General features: G+C 53.1%; 2 protein-coding genes across 2 annotated transcripts; one reads left to right on the top strand and one right to left on the bottom strand.

The window, feature by feature from the left end:
- Nucleotides 1-1,504: 1,504 nt before the first annotated feature.
- lah (involucrin repeat protein) lies at nucleotides 1,505-20,809 on the top strand (the record flags this gene model as incomplete). The annotated part of the gene is made up of 3 exons (XM_039071826.1): nucleotides 1,505-7,552; nucleotides 7,731-19,160; nucleotides 19,256-20,809. The coding sequence occupies 3 exons, from the start codon at nucleotides 1,505-1,507 to the stop codon at nucleotides 20,807-20,809; spliced, it is 19,032 nt and encodes a 6,343-aa protein (XP_038929720.1).
- A 477-nt stretch (nucleotides 20,810-21,286) lies between these two features.
- LCP9604111_4159 (TIM-barrel enzyme family protein) lies at nucleotides 21,287-22,197 on the bottom strand (the record flags this gene model as incomplete). Its single annotated transcript, XM_039071827.1, has 2 exons — nucleotides 21,287-22,038; nucleotides 22,110-22,197. The coding sequence occupies 2 exons, from the start codon at nucleotides 22,195-22,197 to the stop codon at nucleotides 21,287-21,289; spliced, it is 840 nt and encodes a 279-aa protein (XP_038929721.1).
- Between the last annotated feature and the right edge of the window lie 339 nt (nucleotides 22,198-22,536).

The following is a 22,536-nucleotide window of genomic DNA, read 5'->3' on the forward strand; positions in this document are numbered from 1 at the left end:
ATCGACACCTTATTCCTATACCAACCAGCCAATGCTTATATAACCTCAATCTTCACAGCTGATGTGCACGGCAAATTTACCTCTCGAAGTTACTTGCCATCATTGCTTTTGCCCAATACGCAGTCCGAGGCTGTTATAATGTTCGCGTCGAACATCGCAGACGTAGCCTCCAAAGTCCGCGGCTCCTAATCAACAACACAGGCATCTATACCAACAACCCCAGCCTATACGTGCCGCTTGTTCGAGGTCAACCCGCTCGCGCACTACTGGCTCTGGCAGGAGTTTCTGTCTGATACGATGGAAGCGAAGTATGGTATCGTTTTTACTGTGGCTTTGCTTGCTGGGCTCACCGTTGCGCATTATGTGGTGGATTACTTGGCGTCCAAGGCTGCGGCTATTTCGTTCCACGGGGGGCTTGTTGCTGAGCTGGTTACATGATACCATGCACTTTATGTTCGCACTGTCCTTGCGACCCAAGGCTTCATTAAAACCGTTAGTATTGAAGATTTGACCCTTGAGGATACTTCGTTTAATCCCCCGCTTCACCCTGCGACCATTGCCGCGGAGCTTGTTAAGCAAGCGCCCAAGGCTGGGTGTGGACATGTTGTTGTGCCTGGATCTGTTTGGTGGATTGCAAAATGATCAAAGGGCTGTCTGGATGGTTACAGCATTTGCTGGGATGTAGGTTGGAGAAGGGTTTCCAGTTTGATGGAGCTACTGGTTGGACTTGGGTTGGTCTTTGATACTCGAATAGTGAGTGGTGTTGTGGCTATATGGTTGCGCTATTATCTGTCATGTTGATGCAGATAGTTATTGCACTCTTATGACAATAATATTTGCACACCCATTTAAACTACTTTGGGTATAGCGCTTCTTGGCCAGGCTGATGCTTTTAGTTGTTCGCAATGGTACAGGTAGCATGTGACTTGTTTTTATATAGGCATTCGGGAGTGCTCTCTGCCGAGAAGGATAGAATGGATAGATTTAGACCAGATACCATTATCTTCAGATGTATCGTCGAGGCACGGAGTATTCCGTACTCTATACTTCCATAGATGGCTGGGAAGAAGTGACCCCAGCCAGCCACATTCTGGTCCGTGCACGATGCTTCACCGCGATTTTGATTCGCTCCACTTGTTGCACCGACAGTTCATCAGCGCTATGAACACATTTTTCACAGTTGCATTTCTCAGCAGATCGCCTGTATCTCATCTAACCCCTAACACACAGATTCTATCCGATACCCAACACTAGAACAAGAGAATAAGGTGAGGTTAAGGGCCATCAAGTTGAGATCCACTGGGGGCCTTTTCGGATACAAGATCCATGGGTCTGCTCCGTTGTTTACTCCCCCAAACAAACCCATAACATTGCGTTCCTTCTGACTTACAACAAACACTTCCACCCCACACCTGCCCCCATTCCAATCATTCCAATCATTCCAATCCTTCCAATCCTTTCATTCCACATGGTTCGCTCCGGCTATCCACATTAATTGCCTACTATGTTCAAAGCCCTGATGGGCGGGGGCCGCTCGTCGTCCTCATCCGACGTTCGCAGCAGTTCTAAGAGCAGCCGGCGCAAGTCCGACAGGCCTGACAATTCTGACACAAGATCGATCTCAAGTCGCAAGTCCGCACGGGGTGACGACCGTGACCGCGGCCTGGGTGATTTGTCGTCTTATTCGTCTTCGGCTCCCCGCAGTAAGCGTGGCCCACTTAGCACCGCTGGCGACTCTATCTCAACCTATGTGACCGCCGAGACAGAACCCGTTGATGACGCCGATCGCGACTATATTGAACGCACACCCAAACGCAGAGACAGTGAACGAGAAAGCAAGAGTTCTCGTCAGCGCGACCAGGACCGATCTGAAAATCCAGAGCGTGAGAAGAGAGGTAGCCGCCGAGGAACAGAAGATACTCTGGACGATGACTTGGATCGGGAGCGCGACAGTCGCGAGCGTCGCCGCACTCAGTCAGGGGACCCGTATGTGCCTCCGATCTCCACAAACGTGTCGGCTAGTGCCCCCGGCGCGCAGTTTGCCGCCGAGATTGGCGCACCGGGATTCTCGCAATTCCCCATGCAATACGACACTGGGATGCCATCCGCAGGCCATTCTCCAGCGCATGAAGTTCCGTATGATCCGCACGTGCAGCAACAATTCCCCGGCCAATTCCCCGAGCAAGTTTCTGCCCCATATCGGCCGCCTAACCCTGCTGGCGCTGCGGCAGACTACTATGGTGACCAAGGCCAGTCTGTTGAGCACCAGCCCGGTGTTCGGCCGGCTCCCCCAAGTGTGCTTCCGAACACGCAAGCTCACTTGATGGCAGCATCTCCATCGGCTAATCCACCTCCAGAGCCTAGTAGCCTGGGCGAAACTGGTGCGGCGGCGGCCTATTTTGACGACAACTTCCATGCTCCGGCACAGCAAGATCAGCCGCCGATAGTGCCTCCATTTAAACCATCGAAACCGTCTAAGCCTTCGAACCCTTCATCGTCGGGCGTTCTTCCTGCTGCCGCCGTTGGAGCTGCCGCCTATGGCATTAGTGGTATGATGTCTCACTCTGAGTCGCATTCCCCTCCGCAGCACACTACTTCGTACGTCCAGCAGGGTCAGCCAACGGTACATGACCACCAGCCAACGGTACATGACCACCAGCCAATGGTACATGACCACCAGCCAACGGTACATGACCATCAGCCAATGGTGCATAGCCAGTCAATGGAATACCCTCCATTCAAGCCGTCCCATTCGCATAGCTTCAGTGAAGGTGTCGGCATTGCGGCTGCAGGTGCTGCAACGGGGTACATGATAGATCATCACCATCACCCCTCTAGCCCCGAGCACGCACCTCATTACGCTTCTCAGCATTACGAGCAATCTTCTCAGGCTGGTGGTATGCCGCCGTATGCCCCTGGCCCTAGTAATGCTTTGTATGCTCCAAGCGCGGGTGGATACGGTGCTCATGCTGCCTACAACCCGGGTTACTATCCTCACGGACCCAGCGCTCTGGCTTTCCAAGAGCGTCAGCGTGGTGCCATGGGAAGATTTGTTGATTTCTGGCGTGACCCTGAGGCCGTTGGAAGATTTGAGGACTACACGGAAAGTATAGGTGTGTGCAAATACTGTTTCCAACCTGGTACGAGCTCCATCGATGCTCCTCGCAAGCACCATTACTACAGAAACCGCCGACACTCCGCCGACCGGCGGAGCAGTGGGAGCTCCAGAGTAAGCAAAAACAGCCGATACAACTCCTCTGAAGATGAGGGCCGCCGACGGTCAAAGTCCAAGCAGTCTTCCTCGTGGCTGCCTGGCATGCTAGCCGGTTATGCGACCAAGTCGCTCTTCTCGAGCAAGGAGTTTGACGATTCTTACAGCCTTCGCTCCGGCCGAGGGCCCTCCTCCCACAGGGAAGAAGATGACCGAAGGAGCCATACCTCTCGTGGTGTGACCCGTCGTTCTGGCCGCAGTCCTCACAGAGACTATCGAGCAGACTCCAAGCATGCATCTCAGTCTGGATATTCTCGGCACACAAGCTCCCGATCTAGGTCTTCCTCTTCTGGCCGGCATTCGTATCTCAAGGAGGCCGCACTTGGTGCCGCAGTGGGTGGGGCCTCGCTTGCTGGTGCAAAGTCGCGTAACCGCTCCCGCAGTCGTTCTCCTGAAAGACGACAACGCCGAAAGGATTCATCTTCATCATCGTCCTTTGTTAATATTCCCAGGCCCAGCAAGAAGTCCATCGCTGGTGGAATCGGGTCTTTCTTCACTTCTTCTTCTGAGAACAGGAAGAAACATCACACCAAGAAGCGGAGCGGTTTTTTCTCGTTCAAGAGTGGCTCTTCATCCTCTTCATTGGACAATGATCTTGCCTTCGGACATAGGCTGCCAATAAAATCTTCCAAGCCTAAGAAGAAGGGCAAGAAGGGTCCAGATGTTGATGCCGCTTTGCTGGAACTTAGCGACACAGCAACCCGTTTGGCTCGCTCCTCGCCCCATGCTCCTGGGCGCACTGCAGGTCAAATGTACACAGCTCGACCCCGACAGTCTAACTACGCCCACTCTACCACACAGGATGAAGAATGGGTCGATGCTGAGTCAGAGGACCAGTTCTCTTCAAGTGTTAGCTCTGCGCTCGCATTCGGGGAAAGCAGCACCGAGTCTTCCTCCGACTCCGCCAGTAGCAAATGGGGCTGGAGATGGGGAAGCAAGAAGTACAAGAAGAAGAAAAAGGACAAGCGGTTGAGTGCTACAAATGCCGCTCTGATAGCTGGCGCTGGAGCCGCTGTGATTTCTTCCGCTCGCCACCGTGATAGTAACCCCCCAATTAGGCCTGGAAGCCTGCAGCAAGTTTACCCAATGCCTACTTCCGACCCATCTCGCTTTGATGTGGCATCTGTATCTGCAGGAGAGCCAACTCTCATCAGGCCAGGGCCCATTCCCCTTCAGCAGCCTCAGCCCTTCACCCCAGTCTCCCAATCAGTGTACACTACCCAGGGAGCTGTTCCGGGGTCGATCCCCGCGTACAGCACCCCAGTGGCCCCACCCCTCTTCGCCAATGAAGTTGAACACTACGACTCGCAGTGGCAGTTCCAAGGTCCTCGTGATGCAGCATGGGCACCAGCAGAATCAACATACGCCGACCGCCGCAGAGATCATCGACGCAGTGATTCCTCTCCTGTTTTCCCTACCCAGGAAACTGCTTCCACCCTCAAGCGCCGGTTCACTGCCAAGGATCAAGCGTCTGTGCAGTTTAAATTGACGGAAGAGCAAGCAGAGAGGGAACGCCACCTTACTCGTCGCAATGAGAACTATCGAGGTGAAGTTGCTGATCAACCGGTTCAACTGATTGACCGAGAGGAGGAGCTGGCCCACCAGGAAACTGAGCGTCGAGAGCGACGCCGAAAGGAGCGAGATGAAGAGCGCCTGTATACCGGCGGCAGAGAAAATGACTCCTCATCATGGGTTGCTGCAGCGGCTGCCGGAGCTGTTGGCGCTGCCGCTGCCAGCACTATTCTTTCTCGCAAGACAAATGATGACGAAGCCTCTGAAGCCAGCCAGCGATATAATGAGCGCCGAGAAAAACGCCGCGCTGAGCGGAAGCGCGATACTGATACAGTAGCGGATGCGATCGTGTCGCGGTTTGAGCCCACTCAGCCTATTAACGAAGAAGTGACCACGGGGGAATACTGCGAAGACCAGAAGAAAGGGTCTCCTCAATCACCCCGTCCAGCACAGGTTTATGATGATTACGCCGAATTTTATGCCCCCGAGGAGATACGACATAGCCCAGATGATCATGCTCGCAGCCGTAGCTCCACTAATATGCCCACCATTGTGGAGATAAAGCCCGCCAGCGAACGAGGTACACATGAGGAGCTCGCCCCCACAGAGTCAAACTATTCATACGAACCCTATCAACACGTGGACCGCCTCCCATGGCGAGTCCCTGGGCTCAACTTAATTGAGCCAACTCCTCCCCAAAGCGTGAACGGTAGTGCTGTTCGTGACGCTACTTCTCCAACCACCCCTGTGAATAAGTCTTATGATACCAAGCCTCACGAACGACCAACCGGCTCCCGTGTCTCCTGGGGTGAGCACCAAACTCACGAGTACGAAGTCCCTTCTTCTTCTGAGCAGGATCCTCTTGAGCATGATATTTCCCCTACCGAAATTTCCGCCAAGGATGTTCCTCTCCCGGCATCCAAGATATCCCAACCCAAGGATATTTCCGGCCCATTGCAATATGGGGCCGATATTGAATTCGCGGCCACAATTGCTGCTGCGACCGCCGCAGCTGGGTTCGACCCCTCTTTGATCACAGACGACCCATCCTACCACACCCGCACTTCCCCCCCCGGGTCGGAGAACGAACACACATTTACCTCACCCTGGTCTGCACCGGCTCGCAAGCAGCCCCACGGCTTCGTCGAGGGCGAGGTCGAAGAAACTGATCCCAAATCTACTAAGAATATCACTTCTACCCCTGAGCATGTGATCCAGGACAAGGATGAGCTTCTCTTCGACGAGCCAGAATCCCTCTTAGGAGATCAGGATAGTTCGTCGGGCCGCCGTGACAAGTCCTCAATTGCGCAGGAGGTCATTGAGCAGCTGAATGGTAAATATGGCAAGCGCGACCGTACCACTTCTCCTGAAAAAGATGTAGATGTCCTCTCGATGCCTGGTGGCTTTGATACAGCCAACTCTATAGACTTAGCCGACGCCAGATCCGTGGTCTCAGCGCCGGCGCCTGTTATCATGGACCCGGAGACCCCGACCAAGTCCAAGTCTAAGAAGCCAAGGGAGAAGGGCGATGCCGTTGATCTCTCCGAGTTCCAAGAGCGGGAATTCGCCGGGTCTCCTATTCTGAAGGACGAGACACCGAAGTCCCGCAGCTCCCGGCGTCGCGGCGACGATTTTGAGATTTATGAATCACAGGGGACGTCTCCATCTCGGGCTGAGACTTATTCTGTTGTCTCTGCTCCCGTATCGAAGGGTGAAACATCCAAGTCTAAGCCCAGGAAATCCAGAAGGAGTGATAATGACTTGGGCATTGCTGAATACCTTGATTCCGTGGCTCCGGAGTCTCGTGATGATTCTGTCTCTGTTATCTCTGCTCCTGTTTCGAAGGACGAGAGGTTCAAGTCCAAGTCCCGCAAATCTCGACGGAGCGGGGACGATTTCGCGATCTACGAGTCACGCGAACCATCTGAAGCTCGGGATGATATCCGCTCTGTTAACTCTACTCCCATCGGCAAAGAGTATGTGTCAACCAAGTCAGGGAAACCAAGACGCAGTGGTGATGATTACGAGCTCCCTAGATCGCAAGAGATCTCCGAATCTCGTGACGACAACCGGTCTGTCTTCTCTGCACCTGTCTCGAAAGACGAGACCAGCAAATCTCGCCGGTCTCGACGTAGTGGCGATGATTTCGACCCACGTCGTGATGCCGAAGCGGCTTCTGATGACGCGGAAGGTGACGAGGAAAAAAAGAGACGTCGCAAGCGTCGATCCAACCGCGAAAGTGACACCTTGTCTGTCGATGACGATGCTCGCTTGACCATTACGGACATTGGAGACGACAAGTCTGAGCGCCGCAAGCATCCCTACCGCTCATCCCGTGAAACTAACATTGATGACAATGCCTCTATACCCTCTTCTCCAGCTCAGGTTGACGAGTCCCTGGAGAAGCGCCGTGGCAAGGATAAGAAAGAAAAGAGTGCAGGCTTTTTGCGAAGTGTCTTTGGCTCACAAGTCTCGGCCCCAGCTGAGAATATTCGGCCTGACCATTCTCGCTCTTCTTCTTTAGATAAGCGCTCATCCCGCGAAGCGATATCTGAAGCTGGTGTGGATGATGAACGCCGTCGCCGTAAGAAGCACCGCAGCTCTAGCAATGCTGATGAGCTGGATCCTTACATGTCGGACAAGGAGAGGAGTACTCAGGACGACACAAATCTGAAGGAGTACAGGTCTAGTAGACAGCAAAAGGAAGAGCGGCGTCGTCATCGATACGAGGAAATCGTGGATTCGGGAAGGAAACGGGAATCCGAGAAGGTATAGCATCTGAACTTTTCTTTTTACCTACTTATGTTGTGATTCTTGTTGTACACTTTATTTTCCCATATAGCTTCCCTTTTTTCACTGGTTGATCTAACCAGCTTGCACAAAAACCACAAAACCCGAACAAAAAAAGAAATGTACTAAGCTTTTATTGGTTTTATTCCATGTGCAGGACGGATATAGTGCCAACTTCGACGACCAATTCTTTCTAAGGAAGCGCCCGGATATTCTAGCCGCGGATCAGCGTGAAGATTATGGTGCTTCGTGGCTTCCAGCCCCAGCGGTTAGCGCAGCTGTTGTAGCTGCAGGATCAGAACGGAATGAGATCCCGCAGCAGAGGCCCCGGAGCCAATCCACCTCTCCCCCAGCCACGGAGAGGACACTTGACTTGACCCCGAAGTCTCTGAGCCGCCCCGCTTCACCTGGAACAGGCCGCCCCCAGGAGTCCCCATTCCCCAAGCAACGCCGACACTCCGTGGCTAAGTCCACCACTGAATCGCCGACAGCCGTCCCTCTCCACTTCCGCCGTCCCCCAACTTCCCCAGGCCTCTCGCGCGCAGTCCCCGTTGAACAACCCTCCCCCACCGCCTCCCCAGGCTCCCCAAGCCAGCAACGCAACCGCCGGCCTGCATCGGTCGAGTTTCGAAACTCGCGCGAGATACGCCCTCTATGGCTCGTCGAGCGCCACAGTTTGATCAAGGGTGAGCCTGAGACTGAGGAGCCCTTGCCATCGCTCCCATCTAGCAAGACCTCCTCCCGAGCCCCGTCAGTAGAGGACCTAAAATCCCTTCGCGAAGATGACGGCCTTAAGAGCTGGGAGCATGTAGATCTGAGCCACTCAATCATGGAGAATCAGCGGCCGACTGGTCTGATGATTTCAACCGACCAAACCAACGAGAGTCATGATAGAGACCTTGATCTCCTCGGCTCGCAGCAGGCCACGCCTACTGCTGAACACTTCCAGCACGCGGAGCCTAGGAAGGAAAGGCCCAGATACGAGTTCCACTCCCCCTCTGAGCTCCTGCGGGACCCCGCTGTTCTGGACGAGTTGCCTCCGTCACCTACACTGGACATCCTGCCTTCAGTAGAGGGCTCCCTTGTTGGTGTTGCCTTTAGGGAGCAAGAAACGCAGCGTGCGCTTGATGCTCTTGAGGGCGTATCTCGCCCTCAGCCTGAGGCGGAAACCCCGGCCCAAGAACATGATTCGTCCTTCAGTAGCGCTGCAGATTTCGCCAAGGGCGCTGGCTCTGCCGGTGTTGTCGATGCAGCTGCCGTTGCCGTTGCCGTTGCCAGGGAGCATGACGAGTCTCGCTCCTTGCCTGCAGATGAACCCACTAAGACACATGACTTCGGCGATATTGTCGATGCAGCGGTTGCCGCTGACAGTTCCTCTGACGACCATGGCAAGGCCCTTATCAGCGAGGAGACGCTCATTGAGCCCGTCCCTGCCACCGAAGAGAATCACTCCGCTGACAATGAGTCCGTGCAACCGGGTATGGAGGCAGCCAAGGAAGTCGATCCTGAATCGACTGAACACCTTCTTCAGTCTTCCAATCTTCAAACTCAACCAGAGACTGAAATGGCCCCCGATAAGAATGTGGCTACTCAATCTCCTAAGAAGAGAAACAAGAAGAAGAAGGGCAAGAAGAATCAGGCCCAAGATGCGGATCTGGTAGCCTCCGAGGAACCGGCCGATCAAGAGAATTTATCCAAGAAGTTGGTGCAGGACCCTGCTGAAGTGCCTGTGCCTGAAGCTATTACTGCTGAGCCTAAGCTTGCTGTCACTGAGCAATCCGAGACTGAGTATGTTGAGGTACCCCACGAGCCTAGGCCTGAGCTTCAGGTTGATGAGCCTGCAGTCGAAGCTGCTCTTGAGTCTGCGGCCGTCGAGAAGGATTCTGTTAAGTCCGATGTTGCTATTCCTGAGCAACCTGGGGCTGAGCCTATGGTTGAAGCTACTCCTCTTGAGTCCGTTGCGGCCGAGAGTGCTCCTGTTAAGCACGATGTTACTATTCCCGAGGAAGCTGAGGCTGAGCCTATCAAGGCCTCTCGAGAGCTTGAAATTGAGCCTTTGGTGACAACGCCTGAAGTTGGCACGGCTCCTGAATCCGAGGCTACCCAGGACACCGCATCATCGACTAAAAAGGCTAAGCGTGACAAGAAGAAGCAGAAGAAGAAATCAAAAAGTGCGTCTACTTCTGACGAGCCTGCAGGTGATACTGTCCTTGCTCGGCCCCAGGATGTTACCTCTGCCTCCAAGCAGAGTGAGGGCGAGCAGCAAGACATCGGTCTTGCCGCCGAAGAGATTCAAGCACCGCCTTTGCCCGAGGATATTGCTCCTTCCACTGAGAACACCTCTGACCCGACTGTGATCAAGTCTGCTACCACTGATGAAGAGCAAGTTCGAAGCCAGCAGGAATCCGGAGAGCTGGTTCAGCCTGTGGAACATGTGCCCAGCGAGGAATCTGTTCTACCTGTTTCCGAAGATCCCAGTTTGCCCATCGAGAAAGAGCAGACCCCGGAGCCTGATTTTACTGACGCTAAAGAAAGCTCAATTGCCGGTGCCCCTCAACCAGAAGTGGAGGAAATATCCCGCAACCTGGAAGAGATTGATAACCCATCTACTCCAGAGGCCCCAGTCGATAGCACCACGCCTGAAATCCCCCAAACACCCAAAGAAGACACCGAAGGCGAAGACAACTTCGAAGAGGCCGTTGAAGAACATACTCCACAGCTCGCCGAGGAAAAGGAGCCTGCAACGGAACCTCGCATCGACGTGGCTGCACATGACCCTGTAGACGCATCAGAAACAAAGGCAGAGAAGCGGAAAAACAAGAAAAAAAAGAATCGCAAATCCGCTGCTGTCGAAGAAACTCGCGAGACTGAATCCCAGCTAGAAATCCAAGAGCTTGAACCTGAGCAATCAGCTGGTGCCGATCCTGCGGATACCCGATCCCCTCCAATTAGCGGTGAAGCCTTACCTTCTGATCCTGAACATCTTGAACAGCCCTTCGAAACCACCATTGAGGAGCCTGCAGCTGCCCAAGAGCAGAAGCAAGTTCCATTGGAGGCCACTGTGGATGTAACACCTGTTGCAACCGAGGCAGTGGGCCCCTTGGAGCCACCTGATGAACTGTCACAGCCAATTGCCATTGAGGTTCAGCCTAGCGCCGAAAACCTGGATCCTGCTGAGGGGGGTCCTGACGAAATCTCACAGCCTTCTACTGTTGAGACTCAACCCGAAACCGAAGTTCAAGTCGAGCCCGAAGTCGCCTTGACTACGGCCCAAAAGAAGAAGGGCAAAAAGAATAAGAAGAAGGGCAAGCAGAGTGAATCCATCATTCCTGACGACGAGAAGCCTGCTGAATCTACCTCGCCGGTACCTGAGATTGAGGCTGCCACTGAGGATATAGCCAAGAAAGCTCCTCTTGTCATAGAAGGCGCACTGTTGGATGCGCCTCCCCAGGAGAGCGAGATAGAGCTGCCCATCAAGTTCGAACAATCGCTTGGGGCCGAGCCACTTCCCGAGGCTGAGCTACTTTCCGAGGTTATGCCGCCCCAGGAAGAAGCTTCTTTTGACCCCCTTCCGCAACCAGCGATACAGGCGACAGAGGCAGAGATGCCTAAAGAAGAACCCATCGCACCCGAGGAGCAGCCCAAAGCCGAAGAATCTCCTGCTGAGCCAGAGGCTCCTATGACCGCTGCGGAGAGAAGAAAAGCCAAAAAGGCGAAAAAGAAACAGCAAAAGGAGCAGGAAGAGAGCATTGGTTCCATTGTGAAGCCCGTTGATGCTGTTCCTGCGTTCGATGCCGAACCCGCTGATCCAAGCAAGGATATTGCTCCAACTGCAGAAATTGATGACGCTGTTCCAGCCGACTTCTCTGGACCGGTTTCTTCCGAGCATGCTCAGGCTGAACAGGAGGTTGCGCCTATACTTACAGAACCCGAGGCAGCTCCACTCACCGATGATATTCTTCTGCCCGGCGATACCGAGACTAACGAGGCAATGAGAGACATCGAGCCCCCCGCTGAGGCTAAGCCCTCGATAGAAGACACTGCCCCGTCGTTTGAGATTGAGCCCGCCGAAGCTCCCGCTAATGTTCCATTTGTACCGGAAGAAGCCACCGCTCCCGTCGATATGCGCCAAGATTATGAACAGCAAGACGATGTTGTCAAGGCAGAGGAGCTGAAGAGCGAGGATGTGACTCTAGCGCCCACCGAAGAGGCCTCGGCAAATTCTCCAGAGACCGATGCCCCCAAGACACATGAAAAGTCTCCTGAAATCGAGGTCCCAATGACTGCTGCCGAGAGGAAGAAGGCCAAGAAAAACAAGAAGAAGCAGCAAAAGCAAGAGTCTGTGCAGCTTGAAGAGAAGCCTACGCCTGAGAATAAGCCTACTTCTACCGAGGAGAAGAGTGGCGAACAATTTGGCGACATTTTGCCTGATCGTGAGGCCACAACTACTGCTGAAGCCGTTGCAGGCCTTGATGAGCCTACAGAACCCGAGGCAGCCCGTGACCTTGAAGCTGAGACCAAGCCTGAAGAGGAACAAGCTCCGGATGTGCCAATCCTCGATTGCGAACTTGCTCCCGAGACACCCGCAGACAAGATTATTCCTATACCGGAGATTGCTGAACTAGCTATTGATCTTCGAAATGACGACAAAGAAAGCGGCCTAGAGCCTATAGTTGAGGTCCCCGCTCCCATGGAAGACCCACAGAAAGAGCAAAAGCTTGATTCGGCCGTCGGCGAGGAGCCTGTTTTAGACAAGTCTCTCGAAGACGAGCCCACAGAGTCTCCACCAGAGCCTGTTGTGGAGGAGATTCAGTCTACGGAATCCACAGAAAATCCAGTGGTGGAGGAGGCTGAAGGTGAACAGACGGCATCTTCTTCTAAGTCGAAGAAGAAGAATAAGAAGAAGCGCCAATCAGTTGCCGCTGAGGAAGAGCAGCCTGTACCCGCCGACGAAGAGTCTAGGGCTGCCCCTGCCGAAGAAAAGAATAACCTCGCATCCCTGGAAGAGGCGCCTATACCTATGCTAGCCGAGAGTGAATCCAGCGAGCTCGCGCTATCTAAAGAGCTTGAACAGCCTTCACACGATAGAGACACGGAGCCTGTTATTGTGGTCGAAGAGCCCTCTCCAGAAGAAACCACGCAGCTAGAGGCTGCTACGGATGTAGCCGCCACCGAGGCCGCTGCAGAGGCCTTAATGACCCCTGCTCAGAAGCGCAAGGCTAAGAAAGATAAGAAAAAGCGGCAATCAGTTGCCGCTCAAGAGCAGCAGCCTATACCGACCGAGGACGAGTCCAAGGCTGTTCCCACTGAGGAAGAGGTTCAAATTATACCCACCGAAGAGGAACCTACACCTGCGCCTACTGAGTGCAAATCTACCGAACCCATATCATCTCAGGAGCCTGGGCAGACTTCTCCCAATAAAGATACAGAGTGTCCCATTTTGACGGAAGAGGCGCCTAAGGCCGAAGAGCCCTCCTCGGAAGTCACAGCACAGGCAGAGACCCCTTCCACCGGCATTGAGACCGCTGAAGAGTCATCAATGCCTCCTGCTCAGCAGCTGAAGGGTAATAAAGACACGAAAAACCGACAATCAGTAACCACTCAAGAGCAGCAGCCTATACCGACCGAGGACGAGGTTAACATTATACCTACCAAAGAGGAACCTACACCTGTGCCTACTGAGTGTAAATCTACCGAACCTATATCATCTCAGGAGCCTGAGCAGACTTCTCAAGATACAGAGTGTCCTATTGTGACGGAAGAGGCGCATAAGGCCGAAGAGCCGTCCTCGGAAGTCACTGCGCAGGAAGAGGTCCCTTCCGATGCAGCCGGCCCTGAGACCGCTGAAGAGGCATCAATGACTCCTGCTCAGAAGCGGAAGGCCAAGAAAGATAAGAAAAGGCACCAACTAGTTCTTGCCGAAGAGGAACAGTCCGTGCCTGTTGAGGGGTTTAGGTCTGAACCAGTCGAGAAAGAGGTCACACCTACGCCAGCCGACGAGAAGCCCCCTTCTGAACTGGCTCAGGCAGAGCTCACTGACCCTATGCCGACTCAGGGAACCGAACAACTTGCGGGGACTTCTATTATGGCAGAAGAAACGCCTGAGGCCGAAGATCCCTCTGTTGAAGAGGTCGCGCAGCAGGATCTCCCTACCCATGCAGCCGCCACCGAGGCCTCTGAAGAGGCATCAATGACTCCTGCTCAAAAGAAGAAGGCGAAGAAAGATAAGAAAAAGCGCCGATCCGTTGTCGCCGAAGAGGAACAGCATATACCTGCTGAGGTGCCCAAGCTTGAATCCGCTCAGGAAGAGCCCACTGTCGACAAAGATGCGCAGGCTCTTGTTATGACAGAAGACGCGCCTAAGGACGAAGAACCCCCCATCAAAGACGTCACGCAGCAGGATACCCCTGCTGAGGGAGGTGCTACCGAGGGCACTGCGGAGGAGACAATGACCCCCGCACAGAAAAAGAAGGCCAAGAAAGACAAGAAAAAACAACGCAAGTCTGTTGCTTTTGACGAGGATGCTACTCCGATCGAAGGACCCAAGCCAGGTCAAGATTTATCTACACTCGAAGACAAGGTTGAACCTCAGGATGCTCCGGCTGACTTGGTTGTCTCTGGAGAATCAGACAAGGAGTTGCCAGTGGCCGAAGAAACCACCAAGTCTGCTGCTAAAGGGGAAATTTCAGAGATGATAGAAGAACCCGCTTCCTCTGAACAAAGCAAAGAGATCACCGACCATGAACTAGTCTCAACTGCTGCGCCCGACACCCCGGTTTCTACTGAAATCGAGTTGCCAGAGCAGGCGGAACAATATGCTCAGCCTCCCTCGGAGCCCAAGTCACCTAGTGCACAAGAGCCCGAAGTTGCCTTGACTACGGCGCAAAAGAAGAAGGCGAAGAAGAATAAGAAGAAGGGCAAGTCTGTGGACTTAGCTGACAACGCCCCTGCTGCCACAGACGCAGCGCAGGAATCTGATCCTAAATCCGAGCTTATTGTTCAAACTTCCATCGATATTCCGGCTGCGACCCCGGATTTGCAAGATAACCCAGCCTCTGAGCCAGTACAGCTCGCAGAGGGTCTAGAGAGTGAAGATACCATTGACGCCGAGGCTCCCAAGGCCGAGGAAGTCGAGCCAACAGAAGCCGTATCAGACGCTTTGTCGAAAGAGGAAACCGCTGGCGTCAAGGAGACCGACAACGAGCCTCCGGGGACTGAAGCAATTGTCGATGCTGAGGCAACTCCCTCCGAAGAACTAGAGGCCGGTGCCCATTCTTCTGCGGACCTGAACGAAGAAGCTGGTATGTCAGCCAAGGAGCGACGCAAAGCTGCCAAGAAAGCAAAGAAACGCCAGTCCAAGAATGTCGACACCGATAAAGACGTTGCAACATCCGATTCGCCTTTTGCCCCGGGAACCGAGCCTGCTACACCCATTGAAGCGACCAACAGCGTCGAAAAAGTCCTCACTTCTACGGACACAGACGTCCCTGGACTTTCAGCCATATCGGCACCCTCGCCTGCGCAACATGACGGTAAAGAACATCAGTCCCACGACTTAAAAACTTACGACGCCACGGCGCAAGATACGGCCTCGACTGATAAATACGTGTCTTCGCAGGTAGAGCAGACGCCGACAGAGAGTCCTTTTTTAGATTATCCTCCCCAACCCGTGCTTGAGCGTTCAGTTGATTCCGGCGAGTTGGTGGAGGGAAATGATCAGCAGAAGCGCGATGTTGCCCTTGCTGCACATGAACGGGAGGAGGAGATGGTTGAGCCTGCATCTCTTGAGGAAATGAAGGAAGTGAATGATGGTGAGAATGTTGAGGAGAAATCGTCTATGCCGGAATCAGGTGATATCTCAATGAAGAAAGAAATTGAAGAGACGTCTGTTGATGTGCCCATTGATGCTGTCCCTGAGGAGACACAAGAGTCTCGTGTGGGGGTGGCTTCTAAGACAGCTGGCTCGAAGAAGCAGAAAAAGAAGAAAAACAAGCAAGAAGAGGGAATTGCAGCTTCTGAGCGCGAGACCTATATTACAGACGACAGGGAGCAGCTTGAAGCTGCGCCTTTGGTTGAGGGCGAGCATCAGCCGGCAATAAAGGAAATCACTGAGCCTGAGCCTATTGCCGAGGCCGAACTAGTGCTATTCCCAGAGAAGCAACCGGGAGATCACTCACATGACATCGAAGAGATTGTCGCTGGCCAGAAAACCGAGGACGTTGATGAAACCAAGGATATTAGCATTCCACAAGTCGAGGGCGTTGCTCCTCCCAGTGAAGCGGCCACGCAGCCAGAGGCCGATGCAGTCGCCGAGTCCGCTGAAGAGGCGCCAATGACTCCTGCTCAGAAGCGCAAGGCTAAGAAGGACAAGAAGAAGCAACGCCAATCAATCCTTGCTCAAGAATCCGAACCTGGGCCCCAGGCTGAAGAACAGACAGCATCTGAGGCGGCTGGAACTTCTCTCCAAGAGGCTGAGGTTGCAACGGAGTGGGCACCTGCCGAAGTTATCACGCAAGATGAGGCTTCTACTAGCCCAGATAAGCCTACAGTGCAGCCTATTGATGTCCCCGAGGAGGCCACCAAGAATCTTGTAACGCCTTCTCAACATACTGGACCGCATGTTCCAAGCCAAGAAATCGAAGGTGGAGATAGCTCTTTCGATCTCTCTTCCACCGAGCCGAAGGTCGAGGAGGGAGACAAGTCGCCTGAGGAAGCTTCTGGAACCCCGGCGGACGAGCAACCTAGCGCACAAACGCCGCCTGAACCTGCCCCTGAGCCCGACGGGGAATCGGCAACTATCGCTAAGAATAACAGCAAAAAAGAGCAGAAGAAGGCCACGGCCGCTGCTACTACTGCTGCCATCACCGCCACCCCTTTCGAGAAAGAATACCCACAATATCCCGAGGAGCCCTCGACGATCACGCCTGAAGCTCTGGAGTTGGTGGCAGAGCAGCCTATCGTCCAAGGGCAGCAGCCTTCAGAGACTGAGGACAAGCCTCGGTCTGATGCAGAAAAGAGCCTAGACGAAACAACAGAATTCACAACTTTTGAGCCGAAAGAAGATGTTTTGAAGCAGCCTGTTGATGCTCTCGATTCTGTTAAATCTCTCGAATCCGAGGTAAGGCCGGAGCAGTCTACAAAAGAGCCAGCCCAAGAATCAGCCGCCATCAATACTATTACTAGGAAAATGTCAAAGAAGGACAAGAAAAATGCCAAGAAGAAAGCCACACAAGAAGTAATTGAGCCGGCTGTTTCTCCTACCAAAGATCATGTTCCTGCCGCCACGACTGCAACTGCAGAAGCTGCTCCTGAACCAGAGGTGACTTTTGAGGAGACCTCAGCGGAGGTTGTTCCTGCCATCGAGTCTGCAACTACCGAGGCTGATGTTGAATCGGAGGCGACACTTGAAAAAAACCCAACTTTTTCTGAGCATGAGTCCATTTCCCCGGAAGAAACCCAGGTGGCTCCGAATCACGAGCCTGAAAACACCGCAACGACGGCTCTTAGGGACTTTAGCATCGTATCAGATAACAAGCAACTTTCAGAAAGCAAGAAAGATGAACTCGTCTTACCCATCCAACCCACTGACCCAGATACCAACAATGAGCCCCTTCATCTCGAGGATCCTGCTGAGAAGAACGACCAAGATTATGAAGCACACGTTGGGACTGATGCAGACCTTGAGAAAAGAGCTGATCTCGAAGTCGTCGAGGATCAGCCTGGAGAATACGAAGTGATGTCGCCTCTGTCCAAGAAGGTGTCAAAGAAGGATAAGCGGAAGGCCAAGAAGATCGCCGGCATCACCGAAGAAGTTTCGACTCAACAACGGGAAGAGCCTCAGGTTGATGTGGCTGAGTTACCCACGGAATCTGAGATACAGCCGACAGAGCCTGTTGTGGAACCGGATACTTCCAAGGAACTGGAACATGTTGCAGAACCTCACCCTGCATTGGAGCAAGGGCCGTCAACTGAGGCTCCCCTACTAATTGAGGATCAGCCTGTATCCGGGTCTGAAGTTCAGGTTGAGCCTATGCAACCCGATGAAGAGGCCGTCGTTAGCGAGGAACTTCCTCTGTCACGTAAGGCCTTGAAGAAAAAGGCAAAGAAGGCCCAAAAGTCCAAAAAGTCCCTGGACACTGAGCCACCGGCTAAAATTCCGATTGAAGCAGATCAACATGCCACCATTGTGCCGTTTGAAGATAAGAACCAGGACACAGAAGCGCCTGGTGAAAAGTCGGCTAATGACGAAGACTGGCCGTCGATTGACTGGCAAGCAAAATTTGAAGAGTCCCAGCGATCAAGGGAAGAGGAGCCTGAACCTGAGCCGGACATTCGACCTTCAGAGGCTGAGATTATAGGAGAATATGTTGATCCTTCATTCCCCGAAGTTTCGCGAGATGCAAACGAAGCTGCGGAGGAAGATAATTGGGCTTTGCCGGCGAGCAAAAAAGACGAGCTGCAGTCACACCAAGCTGCTTCGGAAGCCCAGGAGGCTTCACTGGGTCCCTTTAACGACAAAGAGATTGAACCTCCTATTCGAACAACTACTCCAGGTGGATCTAAGATTGCCAACTTATTTCCCGACCTCGAGCGTGCGGGATTCCGACGATCAGCTTTGGACCAGCAAACACCGTCGCTAAAAGATAGTGCTGAGGAAGAGACAAGAGCGGACTTGGAAGCGAATCGCGATATCGCGATCCCTGTCTCTGAAGCACCCCTAGCGACCACTGAAACCAAAAGAATTGGCGATGATTTCGCCTCTGACCTGCCTAGCAGTCTCGAAAGACAAATTGAGTCTACAATCTCAGAGTTGAAAGCTCAATCCGAAAGTCCTGCTGCCACGGAGGATGAATCAATCAGGGGGCCTGAACTTCCGACGCATCGCGAAAATTCCTTAGATGCGTCATTGCCATTGTCAATGGAACCCTCCAGTGACCGGAATCGTACCGAGGAACCTTCTTCTCCTACGCGCCTTCCGCCTGGGGCGGAAGCCGGAGAGGAACTGTGTGAGCCACGCCGATCACCATCAATCCATGGACGGCACCAGCATACACCCAAAACATGGAGTTTGGAAGAACCGTCTCTACAAGCTCTCCGTCCCCCTTCCCCTCCTCGGTCGCTCTTCGGAGGACCGACTGACGATTATGTGCGACCCCGGACTCCGCTTGATACAATTGCGGAACAAGAACCACGGGATGGCCAGGGAGCGTCCATGGCTCATCGCGGGACGCCCCGCCTGGAGATGAAGTCCGAGCATGTCTTACCTCGGCCTCAGACACCCGTCCGGAAGTTTACAGACAATGCCTTTGATCGAGAGGCTTGGCCTACAGAAAACCAAAAGGGCGGGGGTTCAAACCCCGATATTCCAAAAACGCCTGAGCAAGGGATATCAATTCTGAAACCCAGCACCAGCAGCGGTAAATTACGTCGTACAAATCGCAGTGTTAGTGGCGATCTGCGGGCGGCTAGTCGAGCGCTAGATTCCCAGCCTTCGAATCTCGATCTCGATCAGGTCCCGTCTTCCTCCTCTTACGACCCCGTCACCGACAAGGGCAAACGTCCCCTGCGAAGTATGTCGGATGTCTATGTAAGTTATTAATTTATCCCTTATTTTCATTTGCGATTGCGATTGAGATTGCAGTTGCGTTGTCTTGTCTTGTCTTGGTTTACTAACTTCTCCAGGAGGGATGGGGTGAGACGCCCAACTCCCCACGGTCGCCCAGCCGACCGCCTAGTGTCCGTCGCCGTCGCAGCATGCAACATTTGCAAGACATCGAAACCCGCCTCGACCAGCTCATCTCTGAAAATCGTCTACTGATCGCTGCTCGCGATGAAGCTGAAGATAAGCTTCGGAATACCAGCGTCGCTCGTCGAAAGAGCGACCGTGCCCTTAACACCCGCGACGGCGATCTGCGCGATCGGGAATCGGAGGTGGAACAATTGAAGAACTCGGTGGAATGGCTGCAGAAGGAGATGACTCGTCTGACCCAAGAGAACGAGGGACTGACGGCATCCAACTCTGCGCTCGCCGCCGCCCACGCAGCCGAGGTCAACACCCTACGCGAGTCGTCCATGCGCGACCTTGCCGACTTACAGTTGCGACACACTCAACTCTCGTCCCAGATGGAGGATCGAGTTCGACAAGAGATCGAGTCGGCTCTTGCACAAAAAGATGTTGAATTGCGCCGTCTGCGCACCGAACTTGAGGTGGCCCGCGATAAGGTGAAGGAGCTCCAACAACAAATCGCAGCCTCGGTACATGACAATGCCCTTGTCTTCCGGGATGAAGAGTACTTCGATGCTGCCTGCCAGAAGCTGTGTGGCCATGTCCAATCTTGGGTCGTGCGCTTCTCTAAGCACAATGATAAGCGTCGCTGCCGCTTACTTAGTGAGTTGCAGGACGAAAAGATCGCAGACCGTTTTGACAACGCCCTCCTCGACGGCTTCGATCCCGATGCCTACCTATCTGATCGTGTCCGCCGCCGTGATGTCTTTATGTCGGTGGTCATGACGATGGTTTGGGAATACATCTTCACCCGCTACCTTTTCGGCATGGACCGGGAGCAACGTCAAAAGCTCAAGTCTCTTGAGAAACAATTGGGCGAGGTTGGTCCAACTCGTGCTGTGCATCGCTGGCGAGCTACCACTCTCACACTGCTATCCCGGCGACCGGCCTTTGCTGCGCAACGTGAAAGTGACACGGAGGCTGTTACTCTGGAAATCTTCCAAACCCTATCGCAGGTCCTCCCTCCGCCGTCTCATGTTGAATCCCAGCTCCTGGATAACCTCCGCAAGATCATGCGGGTAGCAGTCAACCTTTCCTTGGAAATGCGTACCCAGCTGGCTGAATTCATTATGCTACCGCCTCTGCAGCCTGAATATGATACAAATGGCGATCTTGCACGCCAAGTGTACTTCAACGCAGCCCTGATGAACGAGCGCAGCGGTCTGACGAACGACAACAGCGAGCTCGAAGCCCAACAGTCCATTGTGCGCATCGTGCTCTTCCCTCTCGTTGTCAAAAAGGGCAATGATGTAGGCGAGGGTGATGACGAAGTCGTCGTCTGCCCTGCCCAGGTCCTCATTGCCCGCCCTAGCAAAGACAAGAAAGTATCAAAGATGATGAGCGGTGACCGCATGTCCATCGATGCTTCCAAGTCGGTCCACAGCATTGTTCAAAGTGTTACTCACAGTGTGGCACCGTCATCTATGATGGACATGAGTAATGTGATCTGAGGCGTCACACTCCGATCATGATTGCTCCCATCTTAACATGCGTGCTTGCTGCATCCTTGCTCTTATTGTCTAATGATTTTTCTTCTCTTCTCTCGTCAATGGGTGATATGGCGTCCAGGTCATCTAACGTAACGGTCATTCCAAGGCCAATGACCATGAATATGTGGAGTCTTTATGTTCATTTTCATTTTCATTTTCCTGTTTTCTATTTGATTTTCTCATTTGTTCTTTCGAAGACAATGTGCCAGCCCGATGTGTATTATCATGGCTTTGATGTCTTATGAGTGATGACCTGTACTTCTGGTATGGCAGTGTAATAATCTATTTCATACTTTATTCTTTATTCTTTCCACTTATCTGTCTTTTACAGTTTATTTCTTGGCCCTCGGCTAGAATTGTAAGACTTCTCTTTTTATAAGAATCAAATTGGGTTGTCCCTCAAGAGCTTCTCGGGTACAGCTCCGGATATTACACCAGCTACCTCTTCAAGGTAATCTTTTTGAACTCAGCAGTGGTGTCCCTGATGGCTACTTCAACAGGAAGTCGCTCCATTGAACTGGCCCCATAGAAGCCATGCAAACCCTGCACCCTGTCTAATACGAATTTCGCATCCCCTGGAGCAGCAATAGGCCCACCGTGACACAGCACAATGATATCTTTATTGATCCTCACCGCTGCATCCCGCATTGCCTGGATCTCCACAACACATTGTTCCAACGTCTTTCCAGTCTTCGCCCCAATCAGGCCAGAAGTAGTCAGACCCATATGTGCCACCAGGATATCCGCCCCGGCCTTCGTCATAGCCTCGGCATCCTCGACGTTGAAAGCATATGGCGTCGTCAGAATATCCAATTCAGCTGCCTGCCGCACCATCTCCACCTCTTTACAATACCCCATCCCGGTCTCCTCCAAGTTGGCCCGGAAGTTGCCATCGACTAGTCCCACCGTGGGGAAGTTCTGCACCCCGGCAAATCCCAATTCCCGCAGTTGCTTCAGAAACCGCGGGATATCCTTGAATGGGTCCGTACCGCAAACACCCGCAATCACGGGAATATTCTGAACGATAGAGATGACTTCGGCGGCCATTTCAACCACTACCTCGTTGGCGTTGCTGTACGGCATTAGTCCCGCGAGACTTCCGCACCCCGCCATGCGGAAGCGACCGCTATTGTATATGATGACTAGGTCTGCGCCTCCGGCCTCGACCGATTTTGCGGAAAGACCGATGCCTTATGGTGGATTATCAGTCAAACTGATAGACAGAGGCAACCGAAAGGGACAGGTGACGTCAAGTACATACCGGCTCCGGCTCCAACAATGGGTTTCCCGTCTTCAATTTGACGGCGTAGATGGGCGAGGATTTCGCTACGGGAGGTAGGTGGCGCCATAGTAAGAAAATGGAGGTTTGGAGGTTTGTAGTTTGATCAATTGTTCATACAGATCAAAATGGGAGGGATCTTCCCAATTATATGATTCATCGTGGGGCGGACTTAATGGAGCGCGGATGCGGACGAGATACACAAAGCGCGGAGACCGCGGACATAAGCGTAGGGATCACTCTCTCATTACTGACAGCAAATCATTGAGAAATGGATTCTCAAACGCCCCAGATTAAGGCCAATGAGTCCGTCAATACATTAAATAATAGAAGATGAATAAGCTATCATCCTACAACCCCATGCATATAGGAGACGAGGACTAATTTACTTGGACTGCCAGTCAACATA

The sequence above is a fragment of the Penicillium roqueforti genome (genome assembly GCF_015533775.1).
Source record: "Penicillium roqueforti strain LCP96 04111 chromosome Unknown scaffold_08, whole genome shotgun sequence".
NCBI classification, from domain to species: Eukaryota; Fungi; Ascomycota; class Eurotiomycetes; order Eurotiales; family Aspergillaceae; genus Penicillium; species Penicillium roqueforti.